At 41.0% G+C, this 21,463-nt stretch overlaps 1 protein-coding gene across 1 annotated transcript in view; it reads right to left on the bottom strand.

Moving 5' to 3' along the window:
• The window catches only part of ca10 (carbonic anhydrase 10), a 319,572-nt gene that overhangs the window by 5,421 nt on the left and 292,688 nt on the right, over positions 1-21,463 (bottom strand). The window contains exons 6-8 of the mRNA XM_023949200.1: positions 12,596-12,668; positions 5,743-5,897; positions 5,344-5,518 (exon numbers count right to left, since the gene is read on the bottom strand). Coding sequence (XP_023804968.1) covers positions 5,344-5,518; positions 5,743-5,897; positions 12,596-12,668 — 403 coding nt within the window. The remainder of the gene's footprint in view (positions 1-5,343; positions 5,519-5,742; positions 5,898-12,595; positions 12,669-21,463) is intronic.

Below are 21,463 nucleotides of genomic sequence, written 5' to 3'. Positions count from 1 at the left end.
AAACTGGCTCACATGCGGACCGCCCCAGGAAAGGAAGACCAAGAGTCACCTCTGCTGTGGAGGATAAGTTCATCTGAGTCAGCAGCCTCAGAAATGGCAGTTTAACAGCAGCTCAGATTAGAGAGCAGGTCAATGGCACACAGAGTTCTAGCAGACACATCTCTACAACAACTGTTCAAAGGAGACTGTGTGAATCAGGCCTTCATGCTAGAATATCTGCTAGTAAACCACTGCTAAAGAAAGGCAACAAGCAGAAGAGACTTGTTTGGACTATGAACACAAGGAACGGACATTAGACCAGTGGAAATCTGGGCTTTGGTCTGATGAGTCCAGATTGGAGATTTATGGTTCCATCCACTGTTTCTTTGTGCGACGCAGAAAAGGTGAACGGATGGACTCTACATGCCTGGTTCCCACTGTAAAGCATGGAGGAGGAAGTGTGATGGTGTGGGGGTGCTTTGCTGGTGACACTGACAGACTGAACCAGCATGGCTACCACAGCATCTCGCATCATAGTCATGCTATTCCATCCGGTTTACGTTTAGTTGGACCATCATTTATTTTTCAACAGGACAATGACCTCAAACACACCTCCAGGCTGTGTAAGGGCTATTTGACCAAGAAGGAGAGTGGTGGGGGGGCTGCACCAGAAGACCTGGCCTCCACAGTCACCTGAACCCAATCCAGATAGTTTGGGGTGAGCTTGACCACAGAGTGAAGGCAAAAGGGCCAACAAGTGCTAAGCATTCTGGGAACTCCGTTAAGGCTGTTGGAAGACCATTCCGGATCCCTCCTTCATGTGGGCACCCCTGAGGTTTCTTAGTTTTTTCCGGAATCCGTTTTTTTAAAAGTTTTTCCTTCCCGCAAAGGGGGGTCTAAGGGCAGGGATGCCAGTTTAGCTTAGTCAGTTTGTTAGTTCATTTCATTATTTTCCCATTGAACTCTATGTATTCATGATCCTTTTGAGTTTATGTTTCACTTTTTCAATTACCTATACAAAGCCCATCGAGACGACTGTTGTTGTGAATTTGGGCTATAGAAATAAAATTGAATTGAATTTCAGGTGACTACCTCCTGAAGCTCATCCAGAGAATGCCAAGTTGTGCAAAGCAGTAATCAAAGCAAAAGGTGGCTACTATGAAGAACCTACAATATGTCATATTTTCAGTGGTTTCACACTTTTGTTATGTGTATAATTCCACATGTGTTAATACATAGTTTTGATCTTTCAGTGTGAATCTACAATTTTCATAGTCATAAAAATAAAGAAAACTCATTGAATGAGAAGGTGTGTCCAAACTTTTGGTCTGTACTGTATATCTTTCCAGTAATTTGTGCTATTTTCCATCTATTTCCAGCATGTTTAGAGATTCTGATCTGTCCATTGTGACCCGAGGGATTACAAATCGCTTTAAAGTATAACTGGCCCCTGGGCTCTGGCAGTTAGTTCTGTGACCTTGAAAGGGATACAGTGAGAGAAGAAAATGGATGGATGGAAAAACACCATGTCCATCCCATTATGGTCATGGTTGGCTGGATAAAGTGGTTCCATGATTTGATAAAGGTGTAGGGCACTTTATTTTGATTCAAGAAACACAGGAAATCATTTAAAAAAACTCTGCATGACAGAATTATTTTTTATTTATTTATTTTGAAGCCATTGATAGTTTGTTAATGATTTGACTCGACAGAATATTGACCAGCTTTATTTTATAACACCATTATTGTGCAGATCCAGCTTAAACCCTTGTGCTACCCTATGACCCCCCCCCCCCCCCCCCTTCCATTGACGTGTTCTCCCTATCATGACAAAGGTGGATAAAGGTGGAAAGATTTCATGTAATCCATGGACACCAGTGAAGATCACAAATCATTGAAGAAAAAAGGTTCAGAGCTCTGTCTAGTGGGTCTAGATGACCCAACTCCCAACGTTAAAGTGCTACACAAGGGTTACTGACAACTGGTGGTTAGATGTTTTATTAAATATCATCTCTTTAATTCTTTGCAGAGATAAAGTTTCAAGGCCTAACAGAATTAAGGCAGGAAAAACATCAAATTAGGTAAAAACAAAACTAAAACTTTCTAATTGTTAAAACTCAGTTTATTAATAAATGCTAAGACTGTTACAATCCATATCATTCCAAATCATTCTAATATTGTTTATGAAAAGTGACCTGTTGTCTACACTGAATAATGCTTAATCCCTCAAAATGAGCAAGTAATTATGAAAATGCAAAGAAAAACAACACCCATGAAGGACTGAACTGCTAAAAAACTTCAGGAGAACCCCTCACAGCCCACCAAAGCGTTTGCAAAGAAAGTTCTAATGAAATGATTTGGCCCCACTCAAACTTTGATTTACCTCAAATATTATATTATATATTATACATAATATTATTATTATTATTAGTATTATATATTATACATAAATGTTCATAAATCAAACTCCGCATTGAAATTTTAGTACCTAAGTTCTAAAAAGGATAGAACCTTTTGCTATCAGACTCAGTCATAGGGATCATCTCGTCTCTGTAGTGGTGTAATAATACAATACTTTGTTTTAGACTCAACAAAATTCACTTAGGACAATAAAATCCTTCGTCCCGAAGCTCTCCTTCCTTTGGCCTTTAGGCCTTCCAATAACTGAAAGCATGTAGTCCTGTGGGGCTTCAGCAGCACCCCCTGGAAATAGTTCAGATGTGTTTTTCTTTTAGGAGAATGAGAGCTGGCCATCTAAAGGTTTCTCAAAAAGGACTAGAAACAGACCAGAGCAAGCATGAGAGCAACAGATAAGATGGAAACCGGAAACGGTTTGAGTCCACCGCAGGCGAGCTGACCCTGCGACTGCAAGGTGTCGGGGTTGCTCCTCACCGTTATCAGGAGTGAGTTTCCACATCCTGTGCAGGCAGGCTGTAAGCATGGAGAAGAAGCTAGGCTACCCTCAGGTTGCAGGGAATTGTGACAGAGTGTCAGTTTTCAGCCCCTCGGTTGTCAGCTCTGTCAACACTGACAATCGCTGCATCGCTTTAGTTCTTGTGTTTCACACATCAACGTTGTACATTTCCCTGAGCGAGTCCCAGCCCAGATGACGTCTTTGTGTGCGCTTGCTGTAGGATGCAAGTGTTTCTGATAGATGCCGCTACCCACTGGAATTTACACAGCAAAGTCAAGAGCAGGAGGGAAATGTTCTCCATCGCCGATGATGATGCTTTGAGAAGTAATAATTCACCAGGATTACTAATTAAAAACCATATCTTGTCAGTTGTTGTCAACAGCAGTTAAAAGCCTGTGAGCCATGAAAGAAACACATCTACAGCTGGCATCTTTTCTTCCCCACTTTGGCTTGTTTACTTGTTGACCTATGAAGTTATCTGAATTATGGATCAGACTTGTCCAAACCCCACTGTCTAGGTTTCAGGCTTCTAAAGTACATCAGAGTCAGAGTTTGGAAGATGGTTTCCCAAGATTTCCAGGTGAAAAGTTAATTTATTAGCTCTTAGCAAATGATGGTTTTATGCTATATATAGAACTGGACATGTTGCAGACACCCAACTTGTTCAAATGTTGTCACTGCCAACTGTCAACGTTTTGCTTGTATGTTCTGGATTGGGAAGTTGCATGTCGTGATTCCTAATAATATTCAAAATTCAGATTACTATATGGACCAAACTCTTTTCCTCCTCATCCTTTCCTGTCCTTCCGGGTTGAAGCCCATTTTAGGTAATACTGACCCCAAAGGAGAGGCTGATGAAGCTGTATTTTTCCATGTGTTTGGGTGGATTTTAGTTTGAGTTTTTCCTAGAGTGCTTTATGTGGAAGTAAATTAACCAAGTAGAGAAGTAAAGGGGTTTCAGCTTTTCCAGACTGATAAATAAGTCCTTCACTCTATCCTAGTTTAAAGAAGATCAAAAGTTAATTTACATTTTTTTTGCTGATGTTAAAACTTGCACTATTTCAGAGAGACTAAGGTTCTTTAAGAAGTCCAGAGGGTTCAAGTGCAGCTTCTGACACAGTGTGTGCATTTCTTTCAATAGTGGAATTGATCAAATATCCCTTTGAGGTTGACATGATTGCTATTAAACTTTTTGCCACAATCATCATGACACTTTACAAACCTCATTCTGAGAAAAATAACTAGACGAAGACACAGATCTACCCATTAGAAAATCTACTAGTTTCACAATGAAATTTTTCTCTTGCACTTTCTCTGTTCAGATATGATTTACGTTTTATTCTCTGATGCTTTAAGTTCTTTCTGGTCTGCTCTGTTTTCTCTGAACTACTTTCCCACCGTTTGTACTCAGGCAGTAACTGCAGGTTAACTCCTTATATATATATATATATATATATATATATATATATATACTTTAAAAAGAAGAAGTGCACTCTCAGAGTAGTTAAACACAGTGTTGTATGTTTCACAGGAATTTCAATTGGCTGTCAATCAAGTGACATATTACACGGTGAGGATTATTATTTGCTGACATCTTTTTTTAATTTATCTTTGTTATATTTATTGTTTATCTTTGATGGCCTGTGATCTACCGTCACATTGACGTAATGAGCACCCCTGTTTTACATCAACAGTTTATGAAACTGGACATCGCTGTCGCCTGGCTTATCCAGTTCAATTGGCTTCTGCTGATCTATATCAACCAACTCGACTCCAAACACACCATGTCGTTCAACACGTCAATGTCTCAAAATCCTCTGTGACCTTGCCCTTCAAATCTCTAGCAGTCTCCATCACATCTCCACTCCTTCTTGCTCCCTTAGAGCTTCCTGCTATAATAATTCAGTTCCCTCTGTTTGACCACCAGCATGGTGCCAGAATATTCAGACTCTGGACCCCCCAACTCCAGAACATGGACTCCATATCCACAATGATAAGCAAAAACTCATCAAAGGTTGAGAAAATTCTGGCCTTTAAGCATTTATTTAAAAAACCAAAAATAAAATATGTTTATCATTGTTTAATTTCACTGTTTAGTTCTGTTTGTTTTGTTTTTATCTTGTTGTATTCTGTACAGTGTCCTCAGGTTTCCTGAAAGGTACTCTTAAATAACACAAGTTTTTATTCATATTAATAAAATATTAATTTAGGATGAACATCCGTCTTATCAGGAACAATAACTGTCGGGTTGTGATAACCTGCAGGGACATTCTAGATTCATGGTTTGTGTCCTGTTGACCTGAGCTGCAGTGACATCAGAAGAACCACAACTGTTCTTTCCAATAGCTGCTTGATGCAAGTTTCTGTTAAGACCGTCCATCATGAATAATGTAATGACACGAGGAACGATGAGAGTGATGGACAGCATCATCACAGACGGCGGTCTGTACCTCGGTACTGCAGCTTCTGAGCCCTGTTGTTGGGGCAGTCCTTGCCCTGCATGCTGAAGTTGATGTTGGTGCGGATGCAGCGGTTGTTTAGTGGCTGCACGGGGCGCACATTGTCACTCATGCTCAGAAAAATCTGGGATGGCTGATTCTGGCTCAGCAGACGCAAAGAGTGCATCTATGATACAGACAAAGACAGAGTCAGGGGGAGCTTTATGGAAATTGGAGCCACATGAGAGCTTTTTATGCCATAGCATCATTTTCAGTGTGTGAAGGATTAGACAGGAATAGCAGGCTGCTGGGCTGTTGTGTTTCACTCAGAGAAGCAGGAAAAAACAGTCTCATCTAAGACAAACAGACTCTCAGTCTTCCCCCAGGTGTGGGTTGGCCCCCTCAGCTCACCTGCATCCGTGTGAGGTACACAGGCTTGTTCATCAGAATCCATGTGGCTGTTTCAGAACAGGGGGGGATCGTCATTGATCCGTCATATGAGATAAAACTACTTGTTTCTGGGTAAATTTCCTCTATGTTCAATCCGGTGAGAAGATACGCATCATCTGCAGAGACACAAAAAGGAAAGTTTCATGAACACAAAGAGCAGTAAACAAAGCGGCAGACATGTCATTCAGTTCTGTGCACTTCCTTGCATTTCAAGGCCAATTCTATATAATAATGTCAACAAAACACTCAGAAAATGTGAAAACTTGTAATATTATTTTGTCTGACAGAGGATAAAAAAGTTTTGACACACCTGTTCAATAAAAAAACAAAAAGTCGTTATATTATATTATATCGTTATATTTTTCCCTTCTAACTGTACAATTAAAGGCACGAGCGGAGTTTAATGGCGCCTTCTGCCCTCGCTACTCAATGCTGACCCGCTGTCACTGGCTGAGTGGCTTCTATACGTCCCTCCCTCTCCCCATCTGCCCCTGCCACCCTGGTCAGAGCTGCATGTAACTAATTCATCAAAAACAAATGGTGGCTTTTTTTGTTGGTTTTATCTCCATAGCAATCATTTTATGTTTTTATCGTCTGAGTGTGACAAACAGCTTTATGTAATTTTCAGAACAATTGACAAAAGTAACATTTTACATTTTCTGGCAACTCAGGTTTTTTTGTTAACTCCGCCCACATTCCTTATAAAGTCACATCGTATGTCAGATTGTTTTTTTTCAGCTTGAGCAGACCATTTATGTATTACATTTTCCCAATATTCCAGAAAATAAATGGTCGCCCGGGGGGCGGTTGTCCCCTGCCTGCTGCCGAGTGGCGTTGGGGGGTTCTGGCTGCGGCGGCTGCTCGGGCGGGGGTCTGGGTGTGGGGGTGGCTGGTCACTCCCCCTCCTTCCTTTCACATTCCACCATCCATTTTAGAAGAACATAAACACTCACCTGAGCACAGGTGTTAGCTCAGCTTTGCACTAATAGTTTGCATGATTGAATGAATGAAAGATTTCACACTAGTTGGTTTAAAGGCATAGGTATGCGTTTGTGAACACTATCTGTTTTGTGTACATGTTGACATGTGGACATTTTTGCAGCTAGCAGGTGTGTTGATAACATTTGAGTGTGTGTGAACAGGCCCCGCCCATTTTGTACTACATTTGAACCTTACCATAATGATAAACAACCAGTAAGCTTGTCTGCTCTATGCTGCTTCATGGTCTTATCCCCCCCCTCCCACTATCACCCTCTTACCCCCCCCCCCCCCCCTCTCTCTCTAGCGTCCCTCTCTCTTCTTCCCTTCTTTCCTTTTCCGTCCGGTCCAACACCAAAGATTTTCAGACATGATTGAAATTAATAAAGTTTGGCCTCAATTCCAAAAGGGGTTTATTCAGACATACCTCTGGTTTGTCTGAAGATTAATAACCCCTCTTGTTAAAGTAAAATATGTCCAACACAAGAGGCCCTCAGCTCTCATCTGTCTGCCCAGCTGTTGGACAGGACAAGTTTAAAAAAAATAAAAAATAAAAAATGATGAAGATGAAACAAATTTGTTGTTTTTTTGGAGAAGTTGTTTCTGATTTTTTAACTCCCTACACTCCTGCACGTTCTTTGAGGTCCACTGATAAAAATCTTTTATGTGTTCCAAAAACTCATTTTAAAACAAGAGGAGACCTCGCCTTTCAGGCAGTTGCTCCCCGACTTTGGAACGACCTCCCCCTGTGTCTGCACCAGATTGACTCAGTCGAGTGTTTTAAAGCTCAAGTTAAGACCTTTTTATTTAGGAAAGCTTTTAGCTGACTTTTACTTGTGTTCACTTTTGCTTGTTTGTTTATTTCTATGCCTGTGTGCGTTTTATTGGGTATCGTTACTGATTTTATATTGTTTTACTTTGTGAAGCACTTTGTGAGTCGCTCTCTGTGAGAAGTGCTATATAAATAAAGATTACTTACTTACTTACTGATTTCTAAAAATTCAAAAAAGCTTCAACACACAGAAGTATTTTGTAGCTAAAGTTTCTAAACAGATGCCTCCTTAAAGGAGCTTTGCTGTAGGAACATTCTTAAATGTGTCTTTTACAAGTTTTCACAAATCAGAAACTCTCTCTGTAAACTATTTGCAGCCGGTTTAAACTTAGACTTTGAGAAGGACCCTTCAGCCAAGTCCGACTTTCCAGGTGTGACAAAGAAATACAGCAAAATAAAATGACACAACCGCTGTTTCCTAAAAATACAGTTACGTGTAAATCCACAGTGACGGCAACTTTATTCTCAGCGCCCGTGTAACATTAGAGTCAGCCGCTGCATACAATGCACAGTGCGTGGGAACAACTATCGCAATAAATTCACATTTAGAGGTCGATTTTTTTTCCTTTCTCCTCAAAGATAAATTTCAGAGGCGTTTGTTTTTCTTAATTTGTTAGATTTGGGCTTTCAATTCAGTTGCTAAAGCAGCTGCTTTAAGAAGGTTGTGCATGTTTTATTGATACCGAGCGATTTGACGTGTTAAAACTAAGTTATGGATGGTTATGCTTGACAGAATATCATAGCTTTCTACAAAAAAAAAAACGTCATTTAGAATCCAAAAATAAACAAAGCAGAAATAATAATAACCTTTGTTTTGTAAAGTGTCCCTGGGTTTCGTGAAAGGTGCTTTAAAAAAAGGATTGTAGTGAAAGTTATTTGATGTTTTTATATTTTTGTCTACGGCCTGAACCCACTGAAGTCTGAGGTCCATTCATTTCTGATAATACACACTTTGAGGGCCATTATCCCTCTTATACCATAGTCACTTACAGAAGAAATAAATATTCAATCAATTATTAGAACCTTATTCTGTTATTTATTTTTATTTTAAATAGCTTTTTCACAAAATCCAGACTATTTGATAGGTGGTGTCACCATTGCCATGGTAGCACCTTACGGGGCACCGAGTGTGGTAAAGGAAAGCGATTCTGTCCATGCTGATGGTCACGATGGGTTCAATAAAGCATTAGTTCAGAGAGAAAGTTTCACCTTTCACCGCTTGTTTTTGTCCAGATGACGAAGCAAAAGTTTGTTTTAAGGAAGCCAGAGCAGTGATACAGAAGATTTAAGCTACGTGACCGGAACTACTTTTTTAGGCGTGCGTCATCACTTTTTAAATGCACACCCAGCAGCCAATCAGAATCAAGTGTTCACTTTGACCATGGTATAATGCAGTATAATGATTTTAGAAAATTAAAGTAGAAATTATACATAAAAGTTTCTGCAAAGTTGAACTCCTTACAAAAAAGAAACGTTTGCAAAAATGAAGCTCATTCAAAATGTTTTCAACCTGAAAGCACTTCAACAATAAAGTAAGTTGCTGCTGCAGGTAAACTAGAATAAGGGCAGCGCCTTTAGCTTTAGGCTCCTCCCCCATGAAACTAACTCTCTGCTTCCGCCCAGGAGGCAGACCCCCCCCCCCCCCCCCGTCTGCTTCTGACTGTCCTCTCTACTGCCGCTGGTCTGACTGGGATCATCCACGCTTTCATACAGCTGCTCGTTGGTAAAAATACTGTAACATGGAACAATTTCAGATCTGAACATCAAAGTGCTGATAAGCATCACAGTTGGTCTGATCCCATCACATCATCTTTGCTCTCTCGCCACATTTACACGGCTCGAGGCCAGCTGAGAGTTGTAATCTTCAGGATTCGGCTGAATACGTTCCCCTCTTTGTTACTCATTACACACTCGTCTCATCTTTCAGCATACATTCCTCTCTCCTTTCACATAACATCTGCAGTCGTGTGAATGACGTGCTGCTGGTGCCGCAGCACCAAACCTTCTTTTTTGCACACTGTCTCCACTGTCACAGCACTAATTGGACAGGCTGCAGCTCTCTGCATCTCTTTCCATTCCTTCACACCCCAGTAGATCGCTCCCAGTAGCTCCTCATCTGCCGGGTCTCTGTTCATAAATGAGCTGCCTGCTGCGATGAGGTCACTTTGATGGGCTGCAGAGGTTTTGCTGCTAATTCACTTTTAGGTCAACTATATTTTAGCATCATGCCACAACAGGATATGAGCTAATCTGAGAAACAAAAGCTGGTATCCTCTGAACGTTGCAGCTTTGACGCGGTGTGCTCGGACGTCTGGCCGTGCCTAAACTGGATCAAATGCGTTCCGCTGGAATACACCTCTGTTTCCGTGTGTGTACACATTCACCTTGAAAAAAAGACATTCTGTGAGTGGGCGCTTCCCAAACGTGTGTGAGATGGTGCATCAGACAGCTGTCAGAATCCCCACTCGTTGGGAGAAGATCAACACACACAACTCAACTCCCACGTTTAGCCTCCAGCTCCCTCCCATGCCTCTGAGACTCCTCCCGGCCACACGGGTCAGTGTTCTTAACCCACTTCCCTGCCAAGCCAATTATTGGTCTCTTTTGTCAAGGGAACGCTGGGGAATTTTTTCATCAGCGGGGAGACATCTATGGAAGGCAGCTGTCACCTTTTGAAGCACCGGGTCCCTTTCAGCTTAGAAGTCTTTCATGCTCTGGATGAAAGAATTCAGTAGTAAATGCACCGTAAACCCCAATACAACATTTTTATCATAAAAACTTAAAATTATATTATTATATATTTATATTTTTTCAATAACATTCATCTCATCTTCAAAACCCATGTTGTCAGGGTCACGGGGCTGCTGGAGCCTATCCCGGCCACTTGTGGGCGAAGGCCGGTGACACCCTGGACAGGCCACCAGTCTGTTGCAAGGCCAGAATCACACCTGTGCACCTTCACCTATGGCCTGGTTTTCCTTCTTTGTACTGTCCCTCTGGTTTAACTTCCACTTTAGGTGGTGTTATTTATTGCTGATCAGTGCTTTTGAATTTCAGTTTTTTTTTTCCCCTTTAATAATTGTCATCTTTAACCCCATTATGTTCACTCCTGCACCCATAAACGGCTGCCCTGTCAGTCTAAACCCCACCGGCTTTAATTTATTCTTCATGTTGCCTATTTGACCCCTGGGGTGTGACATAACAGGCATCTATCAGAAGAATAAATCAGGCTTAGTAAAACTCTGAAATGTCAAAAAATATTCAAGTGGAACACCTTGAGCCAAACATCTTTCTAGAAATAGACATTTTGGCAGCTTCTTTTGAGTCCTTGATGATGACAAAAATATACCCTTCTCTGTGCTGCATTTCCTCAAAGTGGCAGAATAAAAAAAACATCTGTGCAAATAAAAAAGCTAAAAACGTATCAAATGATATGGAATAAAATACAATAAATAAAAGAGCAGGCAGGTTTTTAGATGATGACTTTTCTTCTTCCTTTCTTCATTCATCCCTCGGTAAGTTCATCTCTCCTCATTTTCTTGACACATGCCCTGATCTGTTGGTTATGGTTGGTTATGGTGACATCAGACGTCCCACCTCTGATGTTTCAAATGACGAGACAGGTTTGGTTTGGAATCTAAATCAAAATGAGATTTTTCGTGAAGAAAACTTTATGTTTCAGTGTCAGGTGAACCAATCGGCCCACTTTGATTTTGTTTTCTGCAATAGTTGGGTTTGTTGTGGTGTTTGGGTTTAGAATGTGTAATAATCATAACTTTTTCCTTTTCTTTATGCAAATTATTTTCATTCATGGTGACATTGTTTATTTTCACTAAATTCCAGCTCTGGTTTCTGAGTCACACCAGGTTTCCATCTACATTTCAGTTAATTTGATATTTTTTACAAGTTGCTGTCCACCAGACTTTGATCATCTAAGTTTGGGTCGTTCACAGCGTCCTGTTTATGTCAGAAATGCAACACTTGTCCCAATGTAGTTGCCCACACGGTCATGCTCTGTCTTTTGCAGTTTTAAAAACCTTTAACCAGTACTGGTGAACTCCAGAAAGCAGAACTTCTTCACTTTTCTGAGTTTTAAAGGGTTTAAGACAAACTGGCACAGACAGCAGAGTGTCTGCCCCTCTTTATTAAGAGGACTCAGCTGAAGCGGCTTGGGCATTAGGTCCAGATGCCATCTGGATGTCTTCATTTCCCAGCAGGCGTATGCCTAAGGAAGACCTTTAACACAGTGGAGGGATTATGTTTTTCAGCCCCTTTGGCGTCCCCCCCAGTGGGACTGCAGAAGAGAATGGGGAGAGGGGCATACTTGCTTAGGATGCTGCCACCACAACCTGACAGAACATGGACAGATGGATGGACGGATGGATGGATGGATGGAAGGATGGATGGAAGGATGGATGGAAAGATGGATGGATGGATGGATGGATGGATGGACGGATGGATGGATGGAAGGATGGATGGAAGGATGGATGGAAAGATGGATGGATGGATGGATGGATGGATTTTCGATGGATGCTTAATGCAGTCAATGACTGAAATCCCCAAACTATCAAAGTTAACAAAAACAATTCTACAAACTAGCAAACACACTATATTGTGCCCTATGTAGTGAGTAGTGAAAGACTTTGGACATGGCAAATATCTGTTTTTAAGGGCTCCCATGTGAAATCTAGTGAACAAAAAAAGTTTAAAGCAGCTGCAAATATTTTACAGAGGATGCAGATAAACTTTACCCTCTAATGTTATGGGAAACTGGAAGCTAGCGATAAATCGAATGTCTACGTCCATGAAGATGTTGTGCAATCGATTGGTGGCCTTAGAGAGGTTGGAGACCACTGCTTTACAGAACTCAGCGTACAATTTCTTTACTCAATGCATCCAAACATGATCCCGATGCAGAACATGTTTCTGCTTAAACCTTAATTGGTGACCCAATGATAAAGAATGGCAATGCACCAAAGCACATTTCTGCACACAGTGGCTTACTTTTATATGTTATTCTTGTGATGGTGTCTCTGTTCAGCATCCGATTCAAGAAGGAATTCGACGTCTCAGCAATCTGGATCATAGAAACAGAAAAGACAAAAAACATGTTTATTTTTTCAGGAAATTATTCTTCAGCATCATTCCACAGTGTTGTTTTTTCTGTATGTCAATTCCAAACACACAAACCTGTGATGTAAAAAGTTCATGTGTTGTATTCAGGTTCTGTTTACCTTCTGGAAAACAAAGCCTTTCAGAACTTTTGAGTAAAAGAGACAGACAGCAAAGACTTTTGATCCAAATATACGACCCAACTTAGTAAACACCTCCGTGTTTACACCTATTACATGCAAACAAGTTGGAATCTGCCAGAAATGAACATGACACCTTCAGTGACACCTTCTGCACATTATCACTTTTTGACAACTGCACATACTGTAGCTTTAAGTATGTAAAGAATATGAATAAACAAACATACATTTTTAAAATTGTGAACAAAAAGCACAGATAGAAAATGATGTTTATAGTTAATCTCATATCACTGCACTTTCCTCACTCAACCCAATGAGCCGTGTACATTCCACTTTGCAATTAGAATAGTTGATACATACACTGACCAAAAATATAAACGCAACACTTTTGTTGTTGCTCCCATTTTTCATAATATGAACTCAAAGATGTGAAACATTTTCCACATACAAAAAATAACCAGTTCTCTGAAATATTGTTCAAAAATCTGTCTAAGTCTGTGATAGTGAGCACTTCTCCTTTGCCAAGACAATCCATCCCACCTCGCAGGTGTGCCATATCAAGATGCTGATTAGACTGCATGATTATTGCACAGGTGTGCCTTAGACTGGCCACAAGAAAAGGCCACTCTGAAATCTTCAGGTTTGTTTTATTGAGGGGGTCAGGGGACTCAGACAACCAGTCAGTATCTGGTGTGACCACCATTTGCCTCATGAAGTGCGACACATCTCCTTTGCATAGAGTTGATCAGGTTGTCTATTGTGGCCTGTGGAATGTTGGTCCACTCTTCTTCAATGGCTGTGCAAAGTTGTTGGATATTGGCAGGAACTGGAACACGCTGTCGTATACGCCGATCCAGAGCATCCCAAACATGCTCAATGGGTGACATGTCCGGTGAGTATGCTGGCCATGCAAGAACTGGGATGTTTCCAGCTTCCAAGAATTGTGTACAGATCCTTGCAACATGGGGCCGTGCATTATCATGCTGCAACATGAGGTGATGTTGTTGGATGTACGGCACAACAATGGGCCCCAGGATCTCGTCACGGTATCTCTGTGCATTCAAAATGCCATCAATGAAATGCACCTGTGTTCGTCGCCCATAACACATGCCCGCCCATACCATAACCCCACCACCACCATGGGCTACTCGATCCACAACATTGACATCAGAAAACCGCTCACCCACACGACGCCACACACGCTGTCTGCCATCTGCCCTGAACCGTGTAAACCGGGATTCATCCGTGAAGAGAACACCTCTCCAACGTGCCAGACGCCATCGCATGTGAGCATTTGCCCACTCAAGTCGGTTACGACAACGAACTGGAGTGAGGTGGAGACCTCGATGAGGACGACGAGCATGCAGATGAGCTTCCCTGAGACGGTTTCTGACAGTTTGTGCAGAAATTCTGTGGTTATGCAAACCGTTTGTTTCAGCAGCTGTCCGAGTGGCTGGTCTCAGACGATCTTGGAGGTGGACATGCTGGATGTGGAGGTCTTGGGCTGGTGTGGTTACACATGGTCTGCGGTTGTGAGGCCGGTTGATGTGCTGCCAAATTCTGGGAAACGCCTTTGGAGACGGCTTATGGTGGAGAAATGGACATTCAATTCCCTAGCAACAGCTCTGGTGGACATTCCTGCTATCAGCATGCCAGCACGCTCCCTCAAAACTTGCGACATCTGTGGCAGTGTGCTGTGTGATACAACTGAAGATTTCAGAGCTGCCTTTTCTTGTGGCCAGTCTAAGGCAACACCTGTGCAATAATCATGCTGTCTAATCAGCATCTTGATATGGCAAACCTGTGAGGTGGGATGGATTGTCTTGGCAAAGGAGAAGTGCTGACTATCACAGATTTAGACAGATTTACGAACAATATTTCAGAGAACTGGTTATTTTGTGTATGTGGAAAATGTTTCACATCTTTGAGTTCATACCATAAAAAATGGGAGCAATAACAAAAGTGTTGCGTTTATATTTTTGGTCAGTGTACATACATAAATACATACATACATACACACACACATACATACACACACACACACACATATATATATATATATATATATATCCGAGTCAGAAGATCCGAGTCAGAAGGCTGAAGTCCACATCAAGTCACAAGTTACTGCTGTTGGAGTGAAGTCTAAAGTTGTTATATTCACGATCTAAGTCTGACTCAAGTCCGGCACATGTGACTCAAGTCTACACCTCTGCTTTATACTGTACTAATAATATATAAAGAATTGTACCATGTTCTGGGTGAATACTCAACTCTGATTGGCTGAAGTTCTGGTCACAAAGTTCAAATGCTGGATATTGTTGCTCTGGCCTAAACACCAGTTGGTAACCAGAACAACAGAAACTTGGAGCATAGATGGACAGATGTTATTCTAGAGTTTAGCACAACAGCAAGACAAAAGAAAAGAAAAGATATCTGTCCTAAAATGTCTCTGGATGGACATGACAGCATCTCTCTCCCTTGTTAACAGTAACACCAATCTTGACTTTAATTTACCTTGTTGCCTGTCTTTCGGTCTTGCCTACCTTATTGCTTAAAGCAGAGGGAATAAAGGTCGATGAATAATGTTATTATTAAGTAATAAAATAAATTGTTTGTTTAGCATCTCACCCATAAATTTATAAATCCAATGAACTAAAACAAGCCAATGTTAAGTAACCCCTAATATTTAAAAAAAACATTTTATTTTCAGTCATGGAGGGGTAAAAGAGTCATGTGGTTCTGGTTGGAGACCACTTGTTTTGACCAAAATGGATTTTTAATTTTTGAAAGCAGATGTCCAGACTAAAGAACCACTTTACTTCTTCTAGATGGAGTGCATGGCTTGGATAAACGTCTGAACTGGTTTCCTTGGTCAAATACATTTATTTTTTCAGATGTGTTTGTCGAACACCACAACTAAATATTTGAACTGCTGAACAATATGAAAAGTGAGCTCCTTCTTTTCCTCTCTGCACTGCACAGAAAGTACTTATAAACTTTGACTTATTCCTGAGCTTTTTAAAAGAGCCATTACGCCTTAACAGCTTCTCATGGTACTCAGTGGGCCATCTACTCGCCGTCTTTCATTTTCATCACGATTCCCTCTAAAGCGCCTTTGGGGTTCAGCCATTCAGGAATGTCCCAAGATTACTGGAGATGTGAGAAAAGCACAGGCTCTGTACCAGGTGATTGATTACTGTCTGCTACAAAATAATTTTAAGATGCATTTGCCACGGTTTGGCGATCTCATGAATACATCAATCGACACAATGGCCTAACCCAGTGCCATCCTCAGAGGGGCCTCAAACTGCAGGCACCATTGTTTCCATTTTTACAGATATGAGATCAAAAATCTGACCGTCTCTTGTGCATGACTCACTGAAAGGCAAGAGAAGTGTGCTTCCAGTCCTACAAAGATTGTGCTAATTACCACTTAAGTGCTCTGCAGAGACTGAGGCTGCATTTTTGTTTTATACAGTGGGAGTGGAGAAATGCAGAGCAAACTAGAGAGATGTGGGTGACTAAGTGGGTGGCATGCGTGAAAGCATATCTTTTTTTCAGCATCAGATTTCCTTTAGCACTGAAATGTTTCAGGTTTTCATTAGGATTTCACAAAATTGTACACATTTAGATCTATACATAATTGGACATGTTTATGTTTGCAATCCTTCTTGAAAGATGAAGCTCCAAAATAACAAAATATATCACAAAATAAAAAGGCTGTTAAGGTTTCAAAAAGATGAGAATAATGTTTTATATTGAATGAAGGTGTTGCCCTTTCAGCTGCACTTTAGGGGTTAAACAAACAAATGTGAACCAAGGTAGTTGTAAGTTAAAATAACTACAACGTCTATGAAAAAAACCCAACAAATATACTATCCATCCATTTTTCAAACCTGCTAAATCCCTATTGTGCTCATTTGGTTGCTGGAGCCTATCCCAGTCACTGTTGAGTAAAAGCGGGGTGCACCCTGAATGAATAGCCAGTCTAATTGCAGAGCCGCACAACCACACAAACGCACACCTAGGGACAATTTAGAGGGACCAACTGACCTACAATGCATATTTTTGGACTGTGGGAGGAAGCTGGAGACCCTGGAGAAAACCCACACATGCAACTCCAGAAAGGACAGAGCTGGGATTTAAACAGACTGTGAGGTGAGAGTGCTAACCACTGCACCACCATGCAGCAGTAATCCATTTCCATCCAATACAAAAGGGACAGTTGCTAAAGGCTCCGCTGGCTCTGAAGGTTAGATTCTTGTTTATTTTAAGTTGATTTCGGGGGTCAGGCTTAAAAACTGAAATACACCGGGATAAACGCGTCTCCCATAAAATATGAAAAACTCAAATTTACAAAAGATTGTTTATACATAAGACTGTGAAGTTTTGACATTAATTCACCTTGTTGCTGTTCATGGAGTTGGACATTTTCAAAGTCCAACGTGGAAATATTTCTGCAACATTATTATTATTATTGAACACATTGATTTCCCTTCTGCATGCAGGGGGTGTGCATGTGATTCATAAGTGCCCAAAGGACGCCCATAGGGTGACCGCACAAACTACACTGTGATCCTCTGATTGCCTTAAAACAGTCAGGCTAGGGGCAAGAAACACGCACGGAGCACGCACTTATCACTTGCAGTGATCAAGGTTTTGTGGGAGTGATTCAAATGCAAAATCCCTGTGACACGCCTTCGCCACCTACGTCACCCTAACTCAGTGTTTTTCACACACTAGTGTGCCGTGGGAGATGGTCAAGTGTGCCGTGGAAAATTGCCCTCATTAATTGATCTAAAAACATTTCCCATCTCCAGGAAATCAGCTCTTTGTTCATCCAAACAGGTCCTGATAAAACACCGAGTAGTTAGGAATATAAAAGATCATAAAATACTTTTTTCTTTGTGTTTATTTGATTCTATTAAAGAAATTTTGATAAGAATGACGGTACCGCGATTTAGCTGCAGCTATAACTGTTATCTGAAAAGTCCCGCAGCTTTTACTGTCTCCACGACTCCACCAATCATTCTTGAAGGCTTAATCACATGTCATCAGTCTGACCAATCAGAAGTGTTTAAAGTATTCACTTCCTTGTTCCAATTTAGCTCATAACTCACTCAGTTCCAACAAAAACACCAGCTAAAGCTCGTCTTTAGCGGTGTAGCTTTCCACAGAATCCGGTATCAGACCGTGGATCAAGTGAACAAAACCATGAAGCTCAGAGACGCGAGTCTTTCTGCCGTTTTGTGGCAGTTTTCACACTACATCTCCCATGATGCATTGGCTTAAAGGGACAGCGCCTCAGCGTACAATGAGTCGTCCTTGTTACATGTCTTGAAACCACAACGAACATACAGTTTGTATGTAACTTAAGTTTTATTACATCTTTTAGAAAAAACATCTGCAACTTCCTGCTTTTTCTGCCACAATTATCACAAATTGTGGTGGTGGTGGTGGTGGTGGTGGTGGGGGGGGGGGGCTGTAGATCAACACAGACTATGAGTTTCTGCTTTTTTTTTTTTTTGGGGATGCTGGTGTGCCGCGGGATTTTTGTCAAGGTTAAAGTGTGCCGTGGCTCAAAAAAGGTTGAAAAACACTGCCCTAACTCACCCTCACACGTTGTGTAAGTGTCGCCCGCAGCACGCCCGAAAAGAAAAATGTGCACCAGCATTTTCTCTCTACAATCTTGAAATGTCCTGCGTGTCCCATCCAGCTTGACAATCTTTTGCCCGCAGACGGCCCATATCCACCGGTAAGTGCGTTGTGACTAAGATTTCTGCATTGTGGGGTCTGTAATGACAACATTTTAAAAGGTGGCTGAGCCAACGCTGTCAGAGTCAACAGGATGTGATGATGGCTTTTAGCCAGGCAGGTGACTTCAGATTCATACCAATATCCAGTGCTCCAGTCCTGACATTTACTCAGAGTCCATCATCCTGCAGAGCACTGCAGCACATGACCCTTCAGGGTCATTTCCTCAGGGTTTGACATGGAACAAGTCCACCTGCAGCACTTTACCATCAGAGTTCGCCTCTCACTTCCTCCTACATGTTCTTCTGCTGGAGAGGGCAAGTCAAGGTGGGTGACCTCAGTCATCATTTCTTCAGACTCTTCAAGACTGACTGATGGGCTCATTGACATTGGGGAGCTCATTAGTAGTTTACAGCTGAACCTTCCAGTCAGAGTGCACACAGTAGCAAGGACGTTTGCCGCCTCTCTGATCTCTCAGCCTCTCAGCCAAGACAGAGACTTCAAAAACAACAAAGAGACAGAGGAGAGGGCCATTAGCCTAACAGAGGTGCTCAGCACTGGCACTGCTCAGCTCTGCATGGTAATTGGATTGCTAATTGTTTCTGAACAGGGACTTTTCCATTTGGACATTGAGAAGAAGCAAAACAACGACGCTCAGAGGAAGCAGTAGAGCGGAGGGTTGGGACCTCTGCTCAATGTGCTAAAGGATTACTGTGACACAGTACTTTACCGAGTACATGCAAAAAGCAACAGAGGTTTTCCAGGACAGTTAGGAGGAAACTCATCATCCTTATCAGGGTTTTGCATCGTTTGATTCCACATCTACATCATACATGACTTATAAGTGTCTTTTGAGGAAGGCCTGCTTTTTATTTCAGGAAAAAAAATATTAAATAAAGTTTTAGCAAAGATCATCACTTTGGAAAGTGTTTCTTTATTGTTGTAATTTAGTTGTTCATAATATCCATCAAGGCTAAACCTGGAGAGATCTGACAGAAAAGAAGAACCTGGGACTAAAAGATGCGATCTGGAAGGGATGCTGTTGTTGAGTTTGGTGTTCAGCTAATAACTGCGCTGAATTCAGAGGAACTAAGAGAGAGGGAAGAGGCAGAGTGTGCAATGACATTCAGGATGTTGGCGTTCAGCGCACTCTGACCTACTTTCTAGATATTTTGACAGCCACTAAAATGTATAACAATAAGAAAGTAAAAAAAAAACGACAGAGGGGAACTTCTTTAGATTGGGTTTGTTCATGAAAATAATGTTTAAATTATGGATTGTTTCAGAACTTGCTAAAAGTTTAGTTTTATTTTATTCTAGTCATTCAGTGACAGTTTTGACTATAAAGGAATTATATTTACCTAAGAATGGAAATGTTATTTATCATTTTTCCTACAGACATTTAATCAATTTCAGCCAATTTGAATGCAATGATGAACATTGATGAACTTCTGATGTATATTTCTGTTTTAACAGAAAAATAAAATAAAGATTCAATGTGTGTGAGTTCATGGAATGGATGTGTTAACGGAGGGGAGGTGGGGGTAAAGAGTGACTTTTTTTAAATTTCTGTCTGTTTTGGTTTTTACTTGTAAAGTGCTTCGAGCTGCACACTGACGAGAAGCACTTTTTCTAAATAAAGTTGGATTTGATGCATTATCTGAATGTGATGTCCTTCAAATGTTAGAAGGCATTTTATTGTTAAGCCTTCAAGTATTTCAACTGTCAGAGTAATTCAGTAAAACACAAACTAAAGTCGCGATAACAAAAAAAAAACAGCCTTTCTGAACATGTGTCCTTTGTTTTCTGCATAATTTCTATATGAGTAATGAAGTAATCTTGGGGCCCCTTGTTTACTGATGTGTTAACTGCTGCAAAGATGCACACAGACAGAATATTTGCTCCCCATAAATTTAGAGCAGCATGTCATTGGTCATTTAGGAAAAAACTAAGCCCCTTTTGCAGAGGGGTCAGATGGAAACTATCCATCCACCAATGGGGAGGCTGGAGCCCACCCAGCTACTGAAGGGGGAAGGCAGGTAACCCTGGACTGTTCGCTAGACCATCAGGCATCAGATGGAACCTGTTTATGCTCATCACCAGAGATCAGAGACACCACTGATGCTGAGATCATAAAAGCTGCTACCATTTTCTTGGAAGAGGAACTAGACAGGGTTGCCCACTCTCCCCCTCTCTTTTTGCAATATTTATCGAGCCTCTAGCTGCAGCAATAAGACAGAATGAGAGTATTAAAGGAATTAAAACCAAACACAGCCATCATAAAATTAGTCTCTATGCAGATGACATATTACTGTTTTTAAGTAATATACATTCTGTAAATCAAACGGCAACAATCATTAATGAATTCTCTTCTATATCAGACTATTCCATTAATTGGAATAAATCTGTTTTATTACCACTGAACAGTAATGCGGAGCAAGGACTCACAATACCAGTTAAATCAGGCAATATAAAATATCTAGGTATTTATTTTTCCCCCAAAATATCAGAACTGGTGCAGCTAAACTACACCCCATTACTGAAAAACATACAGGACGATCTAACACGCTGGACCAACCTGCCTCTGTCCCTTATGGACAAGGTAGCCACGGTAAAAATGAAAATCTTACCCAAAGTTAATTATCTCTTCTCAATGATTCCCACACAACGCCATTAAAATGGTTCAAAACATTAGACTCATCCATATCAAGCTTTTTATGGAACAACAAACCTGCAAGAATTAGCCTAAAAACTTTAAAATCTGCAAAAAGCTGTGGAGGATTAGAATTACCCAACTTCCACAATTACTTTCTTGCAAATAGATTACAATACATCTTAAAATGGTTAAAAAATAATCCAGAAACCA

This window comes from Oryzias latipes, chromosome 19 (genome assembly GCF_002234675.1).
Source record: "Oryzias latipes chromosome 19, ASM223467v1".
NCBI lineage: Eukaryota > Metazoa > Chordata > Actinopteri > Beloniformes > Adrianichthyidae > Oryzias > Oryzias latipes.
This window is presented reverse-complemented; position numbering and strand designations above follow the sequence as displayed.